At 42.0% G+C, this 22,288-nt stretch overlaps 2 protein-coding genes across 2 annotated transcripts in view; both read left to right on the top strand.

The window, feature by feature from the left end:
* Positions 1 to 1,541, top strand: part of LOC308325841 (serotransferrin-like) — a 66,795-nt gene extending 65,254 nt beyond the window's left edge. The window contains exons 15-16 of the mRNA XM_080778554.1: positions 356 to 539; positions 1,174 to 1,541. Of these exons, the coding sequence (XP_080634680.1) occupies positions 356 to 539; positions 1,174 to 1,220 (231 nt within the window). The 3' untranslated portion in view covers positions 1,221 to 1,541. The remainder of the gene's footprint in view (positions 1 to 355; positions 540 to 1,173) is intronic.
* A 6,572-nt stretch (positions 1,542 to 8,113) lies between these two features.
* LOC308326209 (serotransferrin-like) lies at positions 8,114 to 21,233 on the top strand. Its single transcript, XM_080779017.1, has 17 exons — positions 8,114 to 8,250; positions 9,032 to 9,240; positions 9,751 to 9,853; positions 10,941 to 11,138; positions 11,636 to 11,792; positions 13,363 to 13,418; positions 13,997 to 14,167; positions 14,267 to 14,566; positions 14,661 to 14,821; positions 15,303 to 15,399; positions 16,214 to 16,240; positions 16,790 to 16,960; positions 17,615 to 17,756; positions 18,288 to 18,355; positions 19,042 to 19,226; positions 20,177 to 20,360; positions 21,057 to 21,233. The coding sequence occupies exons 1-17, from the start codon at positions 8,214 to 8,216 to the stop codon at positions 21,101 to 21,103; spliced, it is 2,313 nt and encodes a 770-aa protein (XP_080635143.1). The 5' UTR covers positions 8,114 to 8,213; the 3' UTR covers positions 21,104 to 21,233.
* Positions 21,234 to 22,288: the final 1,055 nt, after the last annotated feature.

Genomic DNA, 22,288 nt, shown 5'->3' with positions numbered 1-22,288 from the left:
ATACTTTATTTATTCAATAAACATTTTAGTCATAGTTTTAGACAGTCGAGAAAATCAACACTGTTTTGGAAATGATTGAAAAATGATTTTCTTTTATATAAACCTTTTTTAATGGATTTGTATTTTTTTATGCCACAGCCCCAACTTTGATAACATGTACTTTAGGGCAGCCATTGAATATGATCTTCATAGAGATAGATTTCACCCTAAAAATATATAAAAAGTATAAAGTAGGCCTGGCTAATAAACCAGACCGAATCAGCCGTTGGGAAAAAAATTGCCTGAGTCTGGCTTATTAGCCAGGCTAGGCCTGCACATGATTGAAAAGACTAACAACCTTGTTGTTTCTATTCAGGCCAAGCTTGGTACCAGCGGCACCAATACCTGGGTCAGCATGCTCCAATCTGATGGAGCTCTTTTCAAGAGCAGCACCGCATGCCTTCAGGAGGTACCAAGCGGTACAAGCTTTGAGGGCTTTCTGGGACCTGACTACATGACTGCCATGAACTCCCTCAGGCAGTGTTCTGATACTGCATCAGGTATTCCAGTATGGAGGATAAAGAATTGACAGAGATTACTACATTTTTAAACTACACCTATATTATACACTTTTAATTCCCATGCTGTATTTGGCTGCAGACCCTCATCTGAAGATGTTGTGCCAGGCAGGGACCGCCATAATAGAAGATTTTTGTTAAACATTACAAAATTAAATTGTTTTTACATACATTTTTCACAATCTTCCAAAGCCAATGTAACGCCCAGGATTCAAACCCGGGTCTCCCACGTAGAAAGCCAACATCTTAATCACTGAGCCAAAGGCCAAAGACTTGGGGGATATATTAGACTTTTAGGTCATGCAGGCTGAGGTTGCTACACTCACCCCCCTTTTGACCTCCTCCCCCGATCCGGGTCACGGCACCAATGTAACGCCCGGGAATCGAACCCGGGTCTCCTGTGTGGGAAGCCAATGACTCGGGGATATTAATTAAAAACAGCATAATAAAGAAATAAAGAAATAAATAACACAACTGTTGTATGAAAGGAGAGCTAAAAAAAAGCAATGGTTCAAAAACAGCTGTAAAAAAAGTAAGTCAGGTGGAAAATAGATAATGCACAGACAAATGCACAGTTATATTTTCTCCTAAATTCTATTTTCTCCTTGTGCACCAGATCTGGAGAAATCATGCACCTTCCATTCCTGCCAGCAGAAATACTAGTGGAGATCTCAGAGGAATCAGAAGGTGAAAAAAAGACAAAACCTGTGACCCAACCTGACCATCTACACTGGACCCCAGTTTGTTTTAATGATTGGTTCATAATAGTGGTTCCCAAACTGTGGTGCGTGCACCCCTTGTGGTGTGCGAGCGCCTTCCAGGGGGTGCTCAACAAGAAAAGGCTAATGCTGGTGCTATGGTTTTATTTTAAATATATTAACATATAATGCCAAATATGGCAAGTACGATATATATAATGCAGAATATAGCCCATGCTGCATATGCCATATTCAGGTTCCTATATGTGCATGTGGATAAATAGGAAACATGTCTCTAGACTATGCAATTTTGATTTCCATGTGGGGGGTGCGTCAGCTAGGTCGGGAGGTAACAGGGGGAGCATGGCCAAAAAGGTTTGGGAACCACTGGTTTATATGAATAAAACCGTTACTCTGAATAATGTTGTAATTCCATTATTTTTCTATACAACCATGCTGTACACTACTCTACATACTGACATTGACCAGATACTGACATAATACTGAGTCTGACATGATACTACCATGATACTGAGTATGATTTTCAAGGTTGTACTTTATTGTTTATCTTGAGTATCAGACGACATGATACTGACTATGATGCTTTATTTTCAAAAATTAGAAATTATAATGACCATATTTTTGTACCATCTGATAGAGCTCTGATAGACACCTTTAAAATCATATACTGCCAGGTGTTGGAGGGGCTAGCGCCCCTCAAAAATGCAACTACCAATATTTACAAGCAACTTTATAGGCTACTGGCCCAAAATTGGGCTCACCAGAGTGGATTGAGATTGAAAACACTGACCTCTGGTGGTGACTGTTATTACAATCATTGATGTCCTAATTGCATACGGCGTGGCTTTGTTTATTGTGCATGATGGCTGGCTTGCTGGAAAGACTGCTACAAGAAGTGGAAGTAGGGTCTTGCCCTGGGACCCTCATTGGGGGGTGATTACAAATGGTCCCTTAAGGCTTAAGGGTAAGTAGGCTAACTCTAAGTGTCAAGGGGGTCAAGTTTGAGAACCACTGTGCTATATAGCCTACTAAAGGTAAACAAAACGGTCTGAGGCTACTTCAGGTTAGGCAACGGAGCCTTCATTAGAATCATTAACACCTGTGGCTGCATTGTGGATGTTTCCAAAGTCTGTTACAAGTAAAAGTCAGGAATAAAAAATTTACTTGAGCCAAAATATTGGCATCATAATAGAAAGTACTCATTAAGTTTTCAAATCTTTTAAGAATAGCAAATCTACAAGCTCCCAATGTGCCCCACTTCTACTGTTACAAGTAGAAGTCTGTTGTTGTAGTATACAACATGCTGTGTTCTTGTACAATTCAATTGTACGTGAATTTACACAGCATTGATGTTGTATACTACAACATCTGTAAAGGGGGAAATGGTACATTTTTACATGCCTTTTGGGAATGTCCTGTGGTTTTACCTTTCTGGAAAGAGGTACTGGGGAATTGGAGACTGGATGGGGCTAATATACCAGAATGCCCACGGTTATATGTCTCTTGGGAGATCACACAGTGCTGCCACATGGGGTCACCAAGGCACAACATGCATTGGTGACTGCAGGTCTTATTACTGCAGCTAGGTTGATACTGAGAAACTGGAAGAGCTCTGCTACACCAGAGATCATAGACTGGACCCAACTTATGACTGAAACTGCATCCTTTGAATACTCGATTACCAGGAGGAACAACGTCAAAGGAAAATTCCATGAAACATGGGACTACTTTTATTTATATATTAAAGGATGGTTGCAGTAACAATTTGTATTTATACAAATGACAATCACTAGTCAATCACTAGTGTCAACAACAGAATGTGGAGGGGTGTTGTCGATTATTATTATTATTTTTGACTGCTAGTTGTGTTTTGCTTTTTGTTTGTTTTTCCTTGTCTTTTTCTTTTGTGTAAGTCATGTGAATTTTGTATGCTTTATTGAAAAAATCTTAAAAAAACTTTGATGACAAAAAAAAAGAAAACAACAAGTAGAAGTCCGTTAATCAACATTGACTTGAGTAAAAGTACAAAGATATTGGTATCAAGAGTACTTAAAGTACCAAAAGTAGAAAGTACTCAATATGCAGAATGTCCCCTTTCAAATGTGTGCGTGCGAATGTAATGCACTTTGGAACAAGAGACTATTTAACATGACCTAGTGGTCACAGTGTTCTGCAATGTCGAATGTGGTGTAAGGAATAATATTATTTACTCTTCACCGCACAAGCACATGTCTGCTCAATTAAGTGCTCATGTTACTCATGTCTCTCTTGTCTCGTTACAGGCATGTCCTATTAGAACAAGTAATTCAAGATTAAGTTAGAACAAGTAATTCAAGATCGAGTTCTCTCCTTTGCTGGGAAAATGAGGCACTATGTCTTACTGGAAGAATGCATTCCTATAGTGCACCGAAGTCCTGACGTCACTGTCAGTCCCCAGGTTCATGTAGCCTACATTTTATTTGCATTGTAATCTCCATAGGGGGATTTTAGATCGCCTCATAGAACTGTGTTTGAAAAATAAACCGATCACCACGGCCTTTTCACTCATATGGATATGAAGCATCGACTGAAGGTGGAAATGTACAAATATACCCAAAGAGTAACAAAATAAGCGTTATAAACGAGTCAAACAACCCAGAGACCCATTTCCGGGTAGGCGAGGTTGCTGCATCTGCCCGTCACACAACAGAAACTGAATGTTAATTACGTTTATTTTTATTTTATTGATATTTAATGTTTCGTGGTTAGTACGAGTCGAGTCACCACCAGCTGAGCTTACGTCAACAAGGAATCTCAGGAACGCCATGTGTTGACAGCTGGGCGTGACGTATATTGGCATATACTGTACATTGCCTTCATATGTAGTTTCAAGGCTTTTGCGGCCACATTAATTCCATTTTCTCCAGAAACTGGCTGTATCAAATATGAATGGACATCATTAACGACGCACAGCCACTCCCCTGACAGAAAGGCCGGGGTGGTCGGTTTATTTTTCAAACACAGTTCTTATATGAAGCGACCTAAAATCGCCCTATGGGGATTACAATGCAAATAAAAAAATACATGAACCTGTGTATTGGCGCCCTCTACTGAAAGTGACGTCAGACTTCGGTGCTCTATAAGCAGCTCGGGGACTTCCCATAAGTCCGACATCCCGTCCAACCTAAGAGGTTAAGACTGAGGTTAGGGTTTGTGTTTGGGATAGTGTTCGTCAACCCTGTCTCCCAAGTCAAACGTTGTGTTCGTATAATCGGTCGGACTAACGGGACTACGGGAGGTCGTATGCTTGCTTATGTAGCAGAGTAGCTCACAACAACAACCTCGTATGTCTTCTGCATTCTGTTTTATCGCAGTGGTGTGCTGTGCTGGGGAGGTGGCATCAAGGCCTGGGAGCTGAACAAGCTCAATAAAACCATAAAGAAGGCCAGCTCTGTTGCTGGCCTCCGAATGGAAGGTCTGCAGTGAGTCAGTAGTCGCAGATAGGAGGATTTAGGGACACACTTAATGCCATGGTGGGTGAGCACCTTCAGCCTAAGGCTCACTATTCCCCCAACATGCATACAGAGTGGTACAGACTCTCTTGGCTTGACCAACTGCCATCAGGCTGTAAAATGCAAATTAAGAACTCTCCTCCTCAATGCATATAATGTTATGTTGGCCCTGGTCTTGTGTGTTAATGTCCACCTGTGTCTGTTGTGTTTCTGCTTTCTAGTAGTTTATTTATTTATCTATCTTGTCACTGCTATAACTCCTCAATTTCCCTTTGGGGATTAATAAATTATGTCTCATCTAATCATCCATTATTGTGACTACATTTTATTTATAAAGCAGATTAATCTAGTAAGAGAGTGGCGACGCGCTTCGATCTCGCCGCAAAGCGGTGTGCTATGGGCTATAGTTCCAAACGTTGGAACTATTCTATTGAGATAGAATGAGCATTGAGCACTTCCGCATTCAATTGTTACAATGGGAGTCAACGCTAGCTAGTGTTGTCACTCTCATACTAGATCACGCTCTTATAAAGACACTGTAGTGGAGTACGGTGGGTGGTTTGGATAATTTCACCAGTAGGCTATGGGGTGTCGAACACGGACACAGGACTTGAAATCACAGCGTACTTTACTGGTAACACAGGGTACATGGGCATAACATTGGGTTTGTGTGTGTGGTCTAAAACAGAATATAATAATAACATCAACATCAATCACAGTACAAATACAAACAGGAATAACATTCAATATCAATATACAATCAGCATCGGTTAATAATGCACACAACATTGGCTAATGGAGGCTAGGAATTAACATGGCTCACAAACATTCCTCCTAATACAACTACAACATAAATTCAACATGTCTGTAAACATTTAACTCAAAGTACAAGGAAACTTACATATTTGCATCTACGCATACACATTGGAAGGACTGTAGTAATCTTGAACGGTGGAAAGGAGGAAAAGTCCTGGAGAAGTGGAGTCTCTGGCCCTGGAGTGTAAAATCTGCAACATTAACAACTGCAATACAACCAAACAACGTATGGACAATTGGACATCCTAGTTACATGATAGAAAAAGCCAATAAAAACTTGACCTTGCTGCCCGCCTGAAAATATTTGCCAGGGGAAAAACAAATAGAAAAGTGAACACTTCTTTATGAGCTCTACTAAAACTTTCTAGTCATTGTTTTCCGGTTGGCCTAACTATGAACAATGGGCTCAAAAAAGAGAAAGGCATCCAATATTATATTGTAATCAAGTCAGTCAGTCAATCAATCAATCAATCAATCAATCAATCAATCAAACAAAATAATCCATTTCATACAAGTTTAGGTACAAAGCAACAACATTCAATGTAAATGCTTATGTTCCCTTCATGGCTCACCATTTATGAACTTGATGAATTATGCAAAACAGGAAAGGCCCTCTTAAGTAAACTTCATCCCGTGTTTCATTCATGTTTAATTTTTATTTTATTTAAATTAAAAAACATTAATAAAAATAAATGCTCGGGCGGCTGGCGTATGCTGCGGGTTCGACTCCCGATCCCGTCGGCCTTTACTGCATGTCACCCCCTCATCTCTCTCCCCATTTCCTGTCAGCCTACTGTCACCCTATCCCTCTATAAAATAATAAATAAAGGCGAAAGCCACAACAAAAAAAAATCTTAAAAAAAAGAAACATGCCCCCCTCACGTATTAGAAGGACACTATTAGTCACCAGATCAAAGGACAGGTGTTCTCAATGAAGAATTTCTCACAGGTTAAAATAGAGTTTGAAATTATGGGTTATGGAGAGCAGGGCAGCTAAAATGAATATGAATATAAATACTGAAGTGAAACAACAACTTAAAACCTGTCTTTGGTGTTTACATAAGCCTGAGTAGAATTGTATGAAATGTTATACCTTATAGGCCTACCCTTTGTGGGTTCTTCATTCCTGTCACACTGTTTCCGAGCATTCTAAACCTGCTGCGCCACCACCACACCCATGTCCATCCCCAACTCATCTGCATTCTGCAGGTATACAACAATACCTGCCTTCATTAAAGGTCCAGGAAACAGACACCATTACGGTTAGTCCTGTCACTTTGGTATGTCCTTGTGACAGTGCCATGTTTTCATCACAGTTCCAGAGACGATTAAAGATTAAAAAAAAATCACACACGTGTGAACTGAGTGGTGCAATTCCCCCCCCCCCCCCCCCTCTCTCTCTCCCCCCCCCCCCCCCCCCCTCTCTCTCTCTCTCTCTCTCTCTCATTACACAGCACTACCCCTCCCTCTGTTTCTGCCGCCCCCTACTGGTATAAGTCAGTAACATACTCAGGCTCATGTACACAGGTACACACACAGGTAGGTACATGGACATTGCTGATTGTAGGAGTGGTTGCACCACTCAAAAAAATGATAATCACCCTGTGAAACTATAGAAGTGCAGGTTTCAGTAGAATGTCGTTTCACACGTGACTTGGCAGCTAAAATAACAGAGAATAACAGATACAGAATAACATATACCTTCTTGAGGAAGTGTTGCAGAGGGCATGAAAGGATATAAAAAAAATGGATATCATCTACTATATTAGAAACAGTAGTAGATTCTACTGTATTGTGACGTACTTACTGCAAGTGAGCATGGTGTCTCAATATTCAGATAAGATGGGTCCCCAGCTAAACTTGTTCATACAGCATCACCATTATTTCTTTATTCATAATTTATAATCTGGCTTTAAAAAAATTGCAGATATGCAAGCTCAGATCACACCGCTTTGTGCTGTGCTGCAAGTTTGTACATCTGCAAGTATTATTATTTTTAACACAAATCTTCTCTCCGGGGGTCCCTGCCACAAAACATTTTCAGATGATGGTTCGTGGGCACTGGCCAAATGCATAAAGCCAAAGTGCAGTAGCCAATAGTAACTACATTTTTTGACAAAACTGACATATTTGTGTATCTCAAAGAAAGGTCAAATTAGCCTTTGTGATTTTGGCGGGATAAACAATTACCTTAAGAACGTAACATACCATATTTGAAATTAGTGTAAGATCACTTACTGTATTTGCAGATATCTCATTTGGCTGACCAGTTGAAACACTTTTAAAACCATTATCGGCCATTTCCTTTTCCCCTAGCACTTTGGCTTTGTAGGGCAAACTGCTCTATGTTCTTTAATACACAGGATAACATTTTAGTTTTCAGTTTTCAAATTCAATCTTTTCATTGTCAAGTCGACCTCAACCTGAGAAGGATTACGAATATTATTTTGACTGGAATTCTTTAGCCTGTAACTTTCCACGATTGGGAAACATTGTTGTTTAATATTTTCTTCCTTGACAGACTGGCTGCCCAGCCCACATGCACACGGATGTTTCCCTATAAAAGCAGATGGAGTCACCACACCCCCACCTGTCTTCTGTTCTAACCTGGAGACTGCCAACTGATCAAAATGCTTCTCCTCCTGTCCTTGCTGCTGGGAACCACTGGTAAACATCATTCCTTTTAACCTCTTGAGCCCTGCATTGCCACCGCCGGTGGCGGCAGCGGCTGTCCACCTCTGAACAGCGCTCATCGGGTCAATGGAGACCCAATTGGTCTCCGGTTCCAACTCCGATGTTGCGGATTTACCCCCTTTACCCCCCCTGGGGTTTAAGAGGTTAAATACTATTGTTATTATTATATTTAGTGTTTTCGTAAATTAACGCCTTACTTGAAAATAGCAGATCTACAAGCTCACAACGCGTCGCGCTGCGAAATATACAAATTAAATATACAAGAAAACCATTTAAATTAAACTTTTAGCTCACAAACAATATTTGCACTTATCTCAAATAATTGCAATTAGGTGATTATCTAAGGATTGTGACAGGTCTATTTGTACTTTGGCCGTTTCGAAATGAGCAGATTTGCAATTTCACAAGGTGTCGTGTGGCGATGTGTTGTGAAGCGTGTCCATGCCATTGATGCCAAGATGCAGGGACAGCAGGGTTAACCACCCTCAGGGCTCTGTACTAGGATACTAGTGATGTTTTCAACGCGTTTGAGTTTCTGCGAAAGCTTTCCCCACAGCCACAATACGGATGCTGGTGTTTAATTAAGTGGTTAAAGTTGTTAAACCACTTAAACCCTGTTTAGGACTTTATTGGAGCGGTGTAACTAGGGGTCTAAAAACTAAGCCTGCTCTTTTTCTTTCCATCTATATCCCAACATCTATATCCCATTGGCTTAGTGGTTAAAGATGTTTAACATCTTTATCCTTATCCACAGCATATACGTCTGCGTGTCCAAGTACATGGTTTCCGTGGAACTGGGCTCCAACTCCAACTCCAACTCCAACTCCAGTTCCAGCTCCAGGCATCATATGGTGTGTGAAATCCGGCCAGGAATACTCAAAATGTACATCCCTAGCCAAGAATGTCTCGACCTTCTCCTGTGTACAAAAACTAAACACTCTTGAATGCATCAAGGCCATTAAGGTGAGAAGAGAACGCTATAGTGTTAAAACTGTAATCCACAACTTACTGTATATCTTAATGAATGTTTTTTTTCCCCAAGGTTTAAGGTCCATTTTATTTGTCATTTACATGCTTGCACATGCAATTAATATCGTCCTCGGGCAAATGTGTGCAAGTGTTCTTCATGAATTCCTGAAGGAGATCCAGCAGGATTGAAACGTTGATTATTAAACAGTGATAAAACAAATGGAGCTGAGATACCAGTGTTGCAGACTTTATTATTATTATTATTATTATTATTATTATTATTTTTTACTGTTAATCATTGTTTGTCCAGCACCTGGGTGAGATCGCCTTTATAAAAATAATAATAATGCACAACTACCGCCAATCATACCATTAATAATTTTTCTATATGACCAATGCAAACAAGGAATGACCATTTAACTCAAACAACTGGCAATGTTAAGAGAGAGCTACCAGGCCTCTGCAAAAATCTGCAAATATTTAGCAGCAACATGTTTTTGACAGAACGATGAAGCAGATGCCATCACTCTGGATGGAGGAGACATCTACACAGCTGGAATGACTAATTACAACCTGCACCCCATTATTGCTGAGGACTATGGCCCAGGTAAGATGATCTATCTATCTATTTCTCCTAATTATGGATAGATTGTTCTTTCTTTTTCTCTCTCTCTCTCTCTCTCTTTGTTGCATGAATTATCACCACAGGGGCACTATGTAACTTATTTTTTAATGAATACAATTAAATCTTGTCCAATCTGTATGGCAGAGTATGTTGTATATTGTATACCCTATATTATAGGCAGGGTATGCGTGTGACAACATCATACCTGGAAGTTATGCGGGAAAGCGTGGCAAAAACTACTTTCTGGCCTTGACATTCCATATACATTCCAAACAGAAAAGTCCTATCTGATTATATTAAACCACATTACTTTTCCACTTTATTTGCCACTCCCTCTATTCATGGTTGTATTTTGTTTCACTGCTCTTCTATTGAGACATTTTTGATCATGTCAAAGGCATAGAGTCAAAAGTAAAGGTCAAAGGTCATGTCTCACCTGTAGACACATGATCTGACATGAATTTTGGACCCGATGTTCAAGATTGAATGTATCCCCTGAGCAAGCAGGCAGGCTCTATTAGCTCAATGGTATAAAAACAAAACTTGCACAGATAACCGGGTTCAAATCCGGGGCAGAAGAGGATTATGCCATAGCAGGGCGATCCCCAATTGCGCAAATAGCCAAACTACAAGCTCTTAACATGTTACTCCCTGGCTTTTAATCCCGCTTGACTTGAGTCCATTTTATGCTTTCATGCTTATATTTTTGTCATTTTTTATTGTGTTTTCTCATTTATATTCTGTGTTCTCTTGCCTGTTCTCTGTTTTGCCACTGATGTACAGCACTTTGGTCAACCTTGGTTGTTTTAAAATGTTCTCTATAAATAAAGTTTGATTTGATTTGATTTGATTTGATTTGATTTGATTTGTATACAAATTGCAACGCATTGTGAGCTTGGAGATAATGATATTATTGAAAATGTTGAAACCTTTTATAAATATGTTGAATTTATTTGTGTTGCCTATAATGATCGACGTTCCCCAAAATAGGCACAGCAGGTTGGTTAAATCAATGTGACCCTGTGCCCTCTTTGTATCCCCTGTGCCCTCTTTGTATCGGACCATGCAGAATCAGACACCTGTTACTATGCTCTGGCTGTGGTCAAGAAGAGCTCCAACTTCAGCATCAATGAGCTGAGAGGAAAGAGGTCCTGCCACACCGGACTGGGAAAGTCTGCCGGCTGGAACATTCCCGTAGGAACTCTGCTAACCATGGGAAACAACGGGATCCAGTGGGACGGCGTGGACCAGCAACCTTTGGAAGAGGGTGAGTTTTTTATTTGATTGATTTGAAGGGTAACGGTTAACCATACATGACAAGAGTACACAAAACTATCAAGGATAATACACAACAAGTTCCAGTCCAGTACGAGAATATGTCCGTCCATCCTTGTGTGTGTGTGTTCGTCTGTCTCACTGTCTGTCTCTGTGTGTGTGTAGTGTGCACTAATCTCCCGGCACTGTTGGCCCTAACGGCGTGAAACCGTGCTCGCACACTCCCTGAATGCCAGAGCAGAACATCTGCCCCAAATCGTAACACCTGTTACAGTGCCTCCAGGAGGTTGATATCAATCGTACAGATTCATAATCCATCCTGATTTACTAAGAATGGCTTCCAAAGTTTGCAGCAGTGGCTTTTTTGGTTTTGAACGAAATGCCTCAAATCATGAACACGGTTTTAAGATCCACAGGCTATCATATACGCTGTAGCAATAATGTCAGTACATGTGTCATAAATTAAAAATGACTATTCTGCTTTTCTAGCGGTGAGTAATTTCTTCTCGGCCAGCTGTGCACCAGGAGCTGACCCGGCGAAGTTTCCCAAGCTGTGTGAGCAGTGTCCGGTCCAGGCCTCCTCCAACATGACCGACTGCTCCCGCTCACCGGACAACCCTTACTACGGATATGCAGGTGCATTCAAGTGAGTAAAGGTTTAATGGTTTTGTTATTAGAGAAAAAATCTGACCAGTCTGAAGCAAGTGGTGCAACGGCACCCCCTATTGGTACTCTAAACATAGTAACATAGTAACACAGTCACATGACATAGTCCCATAGGGACAAAGCTGTTCCTTGGAGTGGTTGCACCACTCAAAAATCACACCCGTGTGAACTGAGTGGTGCAACTCCCCTCTCCCCCTGCCTCTCTCTCTCTCTCTCTCTCGCTCTCTCTCTCTCTCTGTAATTAGCAGGCAACAGTGCAACACTATCTCTCTCTCTCTCTGTTTCTGGCACAAAAGCGCTACTTTTGCTGGTACTCTAAACATGGGGACATAGTCACATAGTCACATAGTCACATATATTAGGACATAGCTGTTCCTTGGAGTGGTTGCACCACTCAAAAACAAGAGCAAGAACAAGAACTCAGTCACACTGTCAGTCACAACATGAGGAGGGACTAGAAACTATTCACACACTCTCTCCCACGCACGCACGCGCGCGCATGTGCACTTGAGCGCGCACACACACACACACACACACACACACACACACACACACACACACACACACACACACACACACACACACACACACACACAAGCACCCACACAACCTACTGTACAAAACAACAAAAAACAAAACAAGAAAAATATACATTTGCTGATGCCTCATTCATACAGGTTGATGCTTTTATTCGTCTTTTATTCGTCTTTTATTCACCTTCCACAGCCCACTGGTCATATTTCCACTCCCGTGCACTGTTTTTCTAATACCAGCAAATAAACAAAACGACGTAACCACTCACCGAAATAAAGCCTGCTAGACCTTGGTAAAAGTCTATTCTCGAACCTGGGAAGCGTCTCAGGTCCCCAGTTTCTCTCTAAAATGCACTGTGTGTCATTTTAATAACGCAATGTACCCTGAATTTACCGGGCAGAGTCATTTCTTCTACTATGGCATTTCCGGGTTTTACCCGCGCCGATCTGGCTGGATTAATTTTATTTAATGATTAAAATAGTGCATTTTAGAGAGAAACTGGGGACCTAAGACGCTTCCCAGGTTCGAGAATAGACTTTTATCAAGGTCTAGCAGGCTTTATTTCGGTAAGTGGTTACGTCGTTTTGTTTATTTGCTGGTATTAAAAAGACAGCGCACGGGAGTGGAAATATGACCAGTGGGCTGTGGAAGGTACTTCCACAAGGCGTCAGAGAGAGACACTCGCTGTAAGCATTGGACCAGGGCTAGATGTATTCTTGCCACAAATGGCAATGCAGTTTAAATGAATGTGAATTAATCTCACAAAATAAACGCTGCGGGCAGATGTGTAAGGTGTGTAAGGACCTTTACTATGTGTCTGCTAAATGCCTAAATTGTTAATGAGCAGTTGAGACGAATAACCATCTATGTCCATATTTTATTCTGACCCCTCCCCGAAATGGCCTTTCTGTCCTGACCCCTTATCCATGATTTAATTATACATTATGGATAATTAGTTTATAATTAGTTTTAATGTTTGGACATTATTCATCTCAAACTGCTCAATTGTCTCATAGGTGCCTGACGGACGGAAGTGGAGACGTGGCGTTTGTCAAACACACCACTGTTCCTGGTCAGTATTACTGCATGTTCTACACTGATAGTAAACAACTGGTCAGTATTACTGCATGTTCTACACTGATAGTAAACAACTGGTCAGTATTACTGCATGTTCTACACTGATAGTAAACAACTGGTCAGTATTACTGCATGTTCTACACTGATAGTAAACAACTGGTCAGTAATACTACATGTTCTACACTGATAGTAAACAACTGGTCAGTAGTACTGCATGTTCTACACTGATAGTAAACAACTGGTCAGTAGTACTGCATGTTCTACAGTCTACACTGATAGTAAACAACTGTTCAGTATTCATTTACTGCATGTTCTACACTGATAGTAAACAACTGGTCAGTAATACTACATGTTCTACACTGATAGTAAACAACTGGTCAGTATTAATACATGTTCTACACTGATATGAAATAATAATATTGAATTTTATACAGAAGGCTGTACTAGTCATTAGTCAAGTAAGTCTAGTGGGTCTTTAGAGCTGAGAAAAATGTCAATGTCTGTGTGCGTGCGACATTAAATCTTTTTCACACATCATTAACAAGATCTTCATGGTCATGGTTTGTTTTCCAGACGAAGTGAAGGACAGCTATGAGTTGCTGTGTAAGGACGGCAGCAGGGCCAGCGTTGACGACTACACTAGCTGTCACCTGGCCAAGGTGCCGGCCCACGCTGTGGTCACCCGCACCAATGACGAAGAGCTGGCCACCCTCATCTACACCAAACTCACCGAGGCTGTTGACGGTGTAAGACACACACACACACACACACACACACACACACACACACACACACACACACACAAATAGCGGCCGCATGGTCCAAGTGCCTGCCCAATTTGAGGCTTTTTTATTCCTTTTCTCTTCCCCGTGGCCGGTTTGTTGGGAGGTTGGGCCGGTCCTACGGCCCTGACTATAACTACTGTATATAGTATGTTGTCGAAAACCATGAACTATAGTACGGTAACTATTGAGTTGCTCTGTGCCTTGCAGGGTTTCGACCTGTTCTCCTCTAGTGACGACTCAGGCAAGGACCTGATGTTCAAGGACTCCACACAGAGCCTGGTGGAGCTGCCGAATGACACGGATCCCTTCGTGTATCTGGGCGCCGAGTACATGAGCATCATCCGTTCCCTGAACAAACGTAAGAGCAGACACACGTTAAGTTAGAATATGGAGATAAGAGGGTCCTGCCAGACTGAGCCAATTTATCTTATCGTTTCCTCTTTGCTTTTCAGAGTCAACCGACGCGACCTCCAGTGGCATCACGTGGTGTGCTGTGGGCGAGGCTCAGTATGAGACATGCCGCAAGTGGAGCTTGAGTGACATGGTGGACGGCGTCACCGGGATTAAATGTACGACCGCCACCACGGTAGACGGCTGTGGGAAGAAGATACTGGTCAGCACTTTTTAAATTTTACATTTTTATTACACTTTATTAGTCAGAAACAGCATGTGGCACAGTAAGACATTAAGAACGGTCTCCTGTGGGCGTGTTCTCTTCTCCGCGTCATCAGTGCCCATACCCTGGGTCGGTTTGACAAAAGGGCCTTTCTGTGTGGAGTTTGCATGTTCTCCCCGTGTCCCCTAGGGTAGGTGCCCTCACAAAAAACATGCAGTAATCCTGGTCTCTGAACTGATGGAGGGGAAAGGAACTGGTTGGAATAACGTGTTCCTTCCACACGCTACGTCCAGCCGGGGAAAACTCCCCCATGTCAGGTGAAAAGAAGTTGCTTGGACCCGTCATGCATAGAAGGAAGCATGAGGTCAGTCGGTTGCTCTCCCCAGGTTGGCAGAGAGAGTATAGAACCCAGGATTACGTTGCAAAATCGTGGGATAAAAGTTATAGTAAAAATAACTGTCCCCTGTCTGCTTCCCAGAGGAACGAGGCAGATGCCATAGCCCTGGATGGAGGATACGTCTACACAGCTGGAAAATGTGGTCTAATCCCTGTCATGGTGGAGCAGTATGATGCAGGTAAAACTAAACATCTTATCCCTGTCATGGTGAAGTGTTATGATGCACGTAAAACACTATGTACTGTATAGGACAGCGCTTCTCAAACCTTTTTCGTCCCAAGTAGCCTAAATGTAACTGTATTTTGCTGCAGACCCTCATCTGAAAAGTTTTTGTGACAGTATTAAACAGAAAATACATTTACGGGGTCAGGATAGCAATTTTATCCAATAAGGACAGGACAGAGTACTCACACACGATACAAATTAAACGAGTGGGATTGGAAGCAATCGCACAAAGAAATGAGCAGACAACATTGGAACTGGAAAATGGAAGCTGATAAATGGGTGCTCCTGGATTTTGAACCCACCTGAAAAGGTATTTTCTGATTTATTAAAGAGCTGGAGAGATGGGGAGACCCCTGTTACTGATCAAACATTCTATAGCAATGATTACTATCAGAATATAAGTGATTTGGTGATCAGTGATTTGGAAAACCCCTGGTGCGCCCCGGTAACATGCGACAGGCCAACAGCGCACACACACCAAGGCCCGCCCCCGCTCGATCATGATTGGCGGAAGACTGGGCCACCTAGCCAAACACGATCCAAGTAATAACTGTTGGTCTGTCAGATTTTGTGGTGATGATGGCCGTTAAAGGTGAAACTGAAGTCCAGGAAAACCAATGTGACATTTCCATTTGCACACGTACTGTACTGTGTATAGTAATATGATTCCTTTCACAGATATACTGTACTGTGTACACTAATATGATTCTCTTCTCTGTCTTCTATGTCAACACAAACATTGTTTCCATCTCTGGCCCACCTGACAGCACAATGCGGTGACCAGAATGGTACTGGTAAGTACTGTAGTAGTGTACACTTTTGTGGACCGCTACATTATTTATTTTGTAGTGACGCTGCTGATGTCATTCCGTCCCAAAACATTTATAATGCTCCACGGAGGAATATCAAGTGTTGCAACTCATGATCCCTAACCTCAGTCTTAACCAGCCGTAGGTCGCTAACCCTAACCTCAGTCTTAACCGGCCACGTAGGTCGCTAACCCTAACCTCAGTCTTAACCGGCCACGTAGGTCGCTAACCCTAACCTCAGTCTTAACTGGCCACGTAGGGACTCCGAATCCCCCAGTAGGCCTACATGTAAAAGTTGATCCAAAAGGACAGGTGGTGGGGTGGTGGAGGGTGAGCAGCCAGGTTTAAAGCAGCAGCAGCAGCACCACAGACAGCAGTAGCAGCACACGACTAGCAAGGAATAATGAGCAATGCAACTTCCCCCATTCAAATAGGGTGCTCTATTATGAAGCGAGTGTACTGTAATAACTAATCAACTGTTTTGCACCACATTTTTCTTTTGATATCATTAGTCTTCTAATTCTTTCACCTCAGCCACAGCACTAGCCTCCTCCTACTTCGCTGTAGCCGTGGTGAAGAATGGGTCTGGGGTGACCTGGGCCAACCTGCAGGGCAAGAGGTCGTGCCACACCGGCCGTGGCAAAACCGCTGGCTGGAACATCCCTATGGGCCACATCCATGAACGCGTTGGCAACTGTAACTTCAGTAAGCATTTTGTTGTGGAATTGTCACCTATACACACACTCTCTCAAGATGCCTGCAAAGTGTTATAGCTTATGTGGCCTCGTGGTTAGTGTCTGCCTTAATTGTGACTGTGAGGTCAGGGTTAGATTCCTCTCTGCTTGGCACTCGGCATCAAGGGTTTGTATTGGGGGTATGTCCCTACGACATATTAGCGTCATTTTTGTCCAGTGGATGTACTTGTTGTACACCCCCTGGCTGCCTCACGCTAAAGAAACTGGAGTTTTGCTCCTGCCCTATGGGCCCCATTATGGCTACATACTTAATTACTTAAACCCTTCCAGGGTGCTCATATCGCCCATATTTATAATATATATATAATAATATCTACAGTAGTAAGCATCTCACTAAAACTGTGTCTGTGTACATCAACATACACCACACACAATACAATGCAGGCTATATAGTTGTGCAAGCTACTTTCTGATACTGCAACTGATTGCATCCAACAATAAACATGTATTTCATGTCATTGAATAATTTGAATGAATGAATACATATACACACTTTGAATACACACTTTACCTTTAATAAGTGTGCTAGACAGAGCTTTATTTTTAGAGTGTTACATTGTGAGACAGTGATTGATTGATCGCTGTGTCTTCTCCTCTGATAAAGCTTCGTTCTTCAGTAGCGGCTGTGCACCTGGATCTCCTTTAGACTCTCACATGTGTCAGCAGTGTGTTGGTAATGCTACAGGACATGGTAAATGCCAAGCCAGCCCTGAGGAGCGCTACTACGGCTATGACGGGGCCTTCAGGTAGGGGGTGCCATGGCACTTTAATTTTAAAAGTTTTTTTTTTTCTTGAAATCCGCCTGCACTACATTTGCTAGTACCTCTACTAACAACTGTAAAGACGACCATGCTGACGACCATAGTGGACACTTTTTCATGATTGGCTGCCTCTAAGCCAGGGGTGGGAAATTATTTTTCCCAAGGGGCCAACTAAGAAACAGAAAATATTAGCTCTGACTCTGTAAATAAATTATCCATATTTTGTATGGACTTTGTATGGAAGGGCAAGCTTCCGCGTTGGTGCCAAGGAAAGTAATGAAAGGAAGGGACGTGAGTCACGTGACTCAACGGCGGGGATGCGCCATATAAGTGGCACACTTCCGCCCTCAGTGCGATACAGTACATGTCGCTCCAATGTATTGCAGCGACCGTCGGTGTATAAATGTGTGTGAATGGATGGGTGAATGTAATGCAATATCTATGTGAAGCACTTTGGATAAAAGCGCCATATAAATGCACCATTTATTGCATTCCTTTCTATTGTTAATGCCATAGATGTCTGGCTGAGGATGCTGGAGATGTAGCATTCATCAAACACTCCACTGTCCCAGGACTCAGTGATGGTAAGAGCTCTACTACTGCCCACCTCACGCAGGGCTTCTCCCAAATGGTGTTAATGTTGTCAGCTAATTTAGATTTAGTTCTAGTCTTTTGAATAAAATGTAATTTAGTCATATTGTCATGTCATATGTCAAATGTCATATTTTTGACGTCTGAAATGTTTGAGTCTTATTCTAGTAAAAGTTTTGATTTAGTTTTAGTCCTTTTGAATATAAAATGTAATTTAGTCATATTTTTGTCATCTGAAATGTTTTCGTCTTAGTCTTGTTTTAGTCGACAAAATGTCATAAGAGTTAAAGAGACTAAATCTACATTTTATTTTGTACAAACTGTCGAGGGGGATAATGGTTACACAGGCCCGACCCGGCTTAAGGCCCAAACGCACCAATGATTCGCCATGCAACTACTTCTCCTTGTAAACAAATTGTTGCAAGTAGTTGCATGTAGTTACATGAAACCTTATCACCAATGGCAGTTGCAAGGAGTTTCATTGGTGTGACATATATACCTATCTATCGATATTATCTATAAATGCACCATGTCTCTGTCTGTCTGTCTGTCTGTCTGTCTGTCTGTCTGTACGTGTGTACGGCTGTAATGCTCGTAACTCGAGAAGTTCGAGAACCCTAAAAAACTGTTCATTGCATTGGGCCTAATTGCATGACACCATACTCTTCTGTTGTTCCAGGCAACGGTCCCACATGGGCCGAGGACATTGTATCGTCAGACTACAGGCTGATCTGTCCTGGCAGTGCCACGCCCGTCCCCATCTCTGACTACGCCTCGTGCAACCTGGCCCAGGTGCCCGCCCACGCTGTGGTGACCCGGCCAGAGGCACGCGATGAGGTGGTGCGCACGCTCCTCTCCCAGCAGGTTGGTGGCATAGGGTTCATTTTGATTGAGTTTTTTATGTAGTTTTAGTCATAGACAGTCTTTTGAATAAAATTCACCTTTTAGTCATTTGAAATGTTTTAGTTTTAGTCTAGTTTTAGGTGACTAAATATGATTATAGTCGACTAAATCTACAGTTGATTCAGTTGATTTAGAAAGCTTGCGAGCTGTGAGCTTGAAGTTCGGTTATTTTCGGAGTGTGACACAGTAGACACCCATGTGCAACTAAGCATAAAATGACTTGTCTTAGTTCTACTCTATCTATTCTAGACTCGTCCCTCCCTAACATTTAACTTGTTACGGGGCGGCAGTGTCTCAGCGGTAGAGTGGCCGGATGGGAACAAAACGGGAAAAGGTTCCCAGTTCGAACCCGGGCTCCCCCAGAGTTGAGCAAGACTCTGAACCCCTAATTGCTCCCGATGTGCAGATTGGTGCCTTGCATGGTTTCCTCTGCCATCGGTGTATGAATGTGTGTGTGAATGGGTGAATGTAATGCACATCTATGTAAAGCGCTATATACAGTAAATGTACCATTTACCATTTTAATACTTTATTTATTCAACAAACATTTTAGTCATAGTTTTAGACAGTCGAGAAAATCAACACTGGTTTAGAAATTATTGAAAAAAGATTTTCTTATATATAAACCTTTTTTAATGGATTTGTATTTTTTTATGCCACAGCCCCAACTTTGATAACATGTACTTTAGGGCAGCCATTGAATATGATCTTCGTTGCATGGATTTTTAACATGATATATTTCACCCTAAAAATATATAAAAATAAAGTAGGCCTGCACTAGCCTGGCTAATAAGCCAGACCGAATCAGCCGTTGGGGGAAAAAGATTGCCTGAGTCTGGCTTATTAGCCAGGCTAGGCCTGCACATGATTGAAATGTAGAAAAGACTAACAACCTTGTTGTTTCTATTCAGGCCAAGCTTGGTACCAACGGCACCAATACCTGGGTCAGCATGCTCCAATCTGATGGAGCTCTTTTCAAGAGCAGCACTGCATGCCTTCAGGAGGTACCAAGCGGTACAAGCTTTGAGGGCTTTCTGGGACCTGACTACATGACTGCCATGAACTCCCTCAGGCAGTGTTCTGATACTGCATCAGGTATTCCAGTATGGAGGATAAAGAATTGACAGAGATTACTACATTTTTAAACTACACCTATATTATACACTTTTAATTCCCATGCTGTATTTGGCTGCAAACCCTCATCTGAAAATATGTTGTGCCAGGCAGGGACCGCCATAACAGAAGATTTGTGTTGTTAAACGCTATACATTTTTCACAATCTTCCAAAGCCAATGTAACCCCCGGGATTCAAACCCGGGTCTCCCACGTGGAAAGCCAACATCTTAATCACTGAGCCAAAGGCAATTCCCCATGACTTGGGGGAGATATTAGACTTTTAAGTCATCAGGCTGAGGTTGCTACACTCACCCCCCTTTTGACCTCCTCCCACGCGGGGAAACCCGATCCGGGTCACGGCACCAATGCAACGCCCGGGAATCGAACCTGGGTCTCCTGTGTGGGAAGCCAATGACCCGGGGGAGATATTAGACTTTTAGGCCATCAGGCTGAGGTTGTGAGTCACTCTGCTACACTCACACCATGTAGTGTTGTTGGTCAAATTAAAAATAGCATAATAAATAAATAAATAAATAAATAAATACAAACATTACACAACTGGAGTATAAAAGGAGGGCTAAAAAAAAGCAATGGTTCAAAAACTGTGGAAAATAGATAATGCACATTGCTAGTCAAAATTCTATTTATATTTTCTATTTTCTCCTTGTGCACCAGATCTGGAGAAATCATGCACCTTCCATTCCTGCCAGCAGAAATACTAGTGGAGATCTCAGAGGAATCAGAAGGGACAAAACCTGTGGCCCAACCTGACCATCAACACTGGACCCCAGTTTGTTTTAATGATTGGTTTATAGTATATGAATAAAACAAACCGTTGTCTACTTTGAATAATGTTGTAATTCCATTATTTTTCATACTCGTACATTACTCTACATATCGAAGGCTTGGAGCGCAAAGGACGCAAGTGACATGATGCCGACCATGATACTGAAATTGACCAGATACTGACATAATACTGACCATGATAATGAGCATGATTTTCAAGGTTGTACTTTATTGTTACCCGTATACTGATGATACATGATGCTTTATTTTAAAAAATTAGAAATTATAATGACCATATTTTTTGTACCATCTGATAGAGCTCTGATAGAGACCTTTAAAATCATATACTGCCAGGTGTTGGAGGGGCTAGCGCCCCTCAAAAATGCAACTACCAATATTTACAAGCAACTTTAGGCTACTGCCTATTTATTTTTTACAGTCTAACTATGGCTACTGCCCAAAATTGGGCTCACCAGACAGTGAATTGAGATTGAAATCACTGACCTCTGGTGGTGACTGTTGTCCATTACAATCATCGATGTCATAATTGCATACGGCGTGGCTTTGTTTGTTGTGCTGCTGTGCATGATGGCTGGCTCGCTGGAAAGACTGCTACACGAAGTGGAAGTGGGGTCCACCGTCCTACCGTCCTGCCCTGGGACCCTCATGGTTCCATGGGGGGGTTGTTACAATTGGTCCCTTAAGGGTAAGTAACTCCGAGTGTCAATTGGGTCAAGTTTGAGAACCACTGTGCTATAGCCTACTAAAGGTAAACAAAACGGTCTCCGAGGCTTAGCTTAGGTTAGCCCCTCTCGGAACCCTCCATAAAGCTTTTATGAAATTTGGACTTTAAGCCAATGTACTTAGTCTAAAAAGTGTCAGAAACTTCAGTACACATGGGTTCTGCTTGTGGGGCTAAGCTTAGGTTAGGTTAAACAGAGCCTTCATTAGAATCATTAACACCTGTGGAATCGTGTGGATGTTTCCAATGTGGGTGGCTGCTGTTCTGTAACTATTTAGTTAGTGGGACATAAAGTTAATTTAGTTCACTACCGGCGATTACCCCTTCATCAAAGAGGTAAATCAGGCCCCCAAAAAATAAATGGTGGACAAAGTATATG

The sequence above is a fragment of the Protomyctophum bolini genome (assembly GCF_963924005.1).
Source record: "Protomyctophum bolini genome assembly, chromosome: 12".
NCBI lineage: Eukaryota > Metazoa > Chordata > Actinopteri > Myctophiformes > Myctophidae > Protomyctophum > Protomyctophum bolini.
This window is presented reverse-complemented; position numbering and strand designations above follow the sequence as displayed.

Coding starts and splice junctions, on each gene's coding strand:
- LOC308326209 (XM_080779017.1), top strand. CDS start 8,214: ATGCTTCTCCTCCTGTCCTTGCTGCTGGGAACCACTG. Junction 14,822..15,302: donor GCTGTGGGAAGAAGATACTG/GTCAGCACTTTT, acceptor TCTGCTTCCCAG/AGGAACGAGGCAGATGCCAT. Junction 17,757..18,287: donor GGCTATGACGGGGCCTTCAG/GTAGGGGGTGCC, acceptor TTAATGCCATAG/ATGTCTGGCTGAGGATGCTG.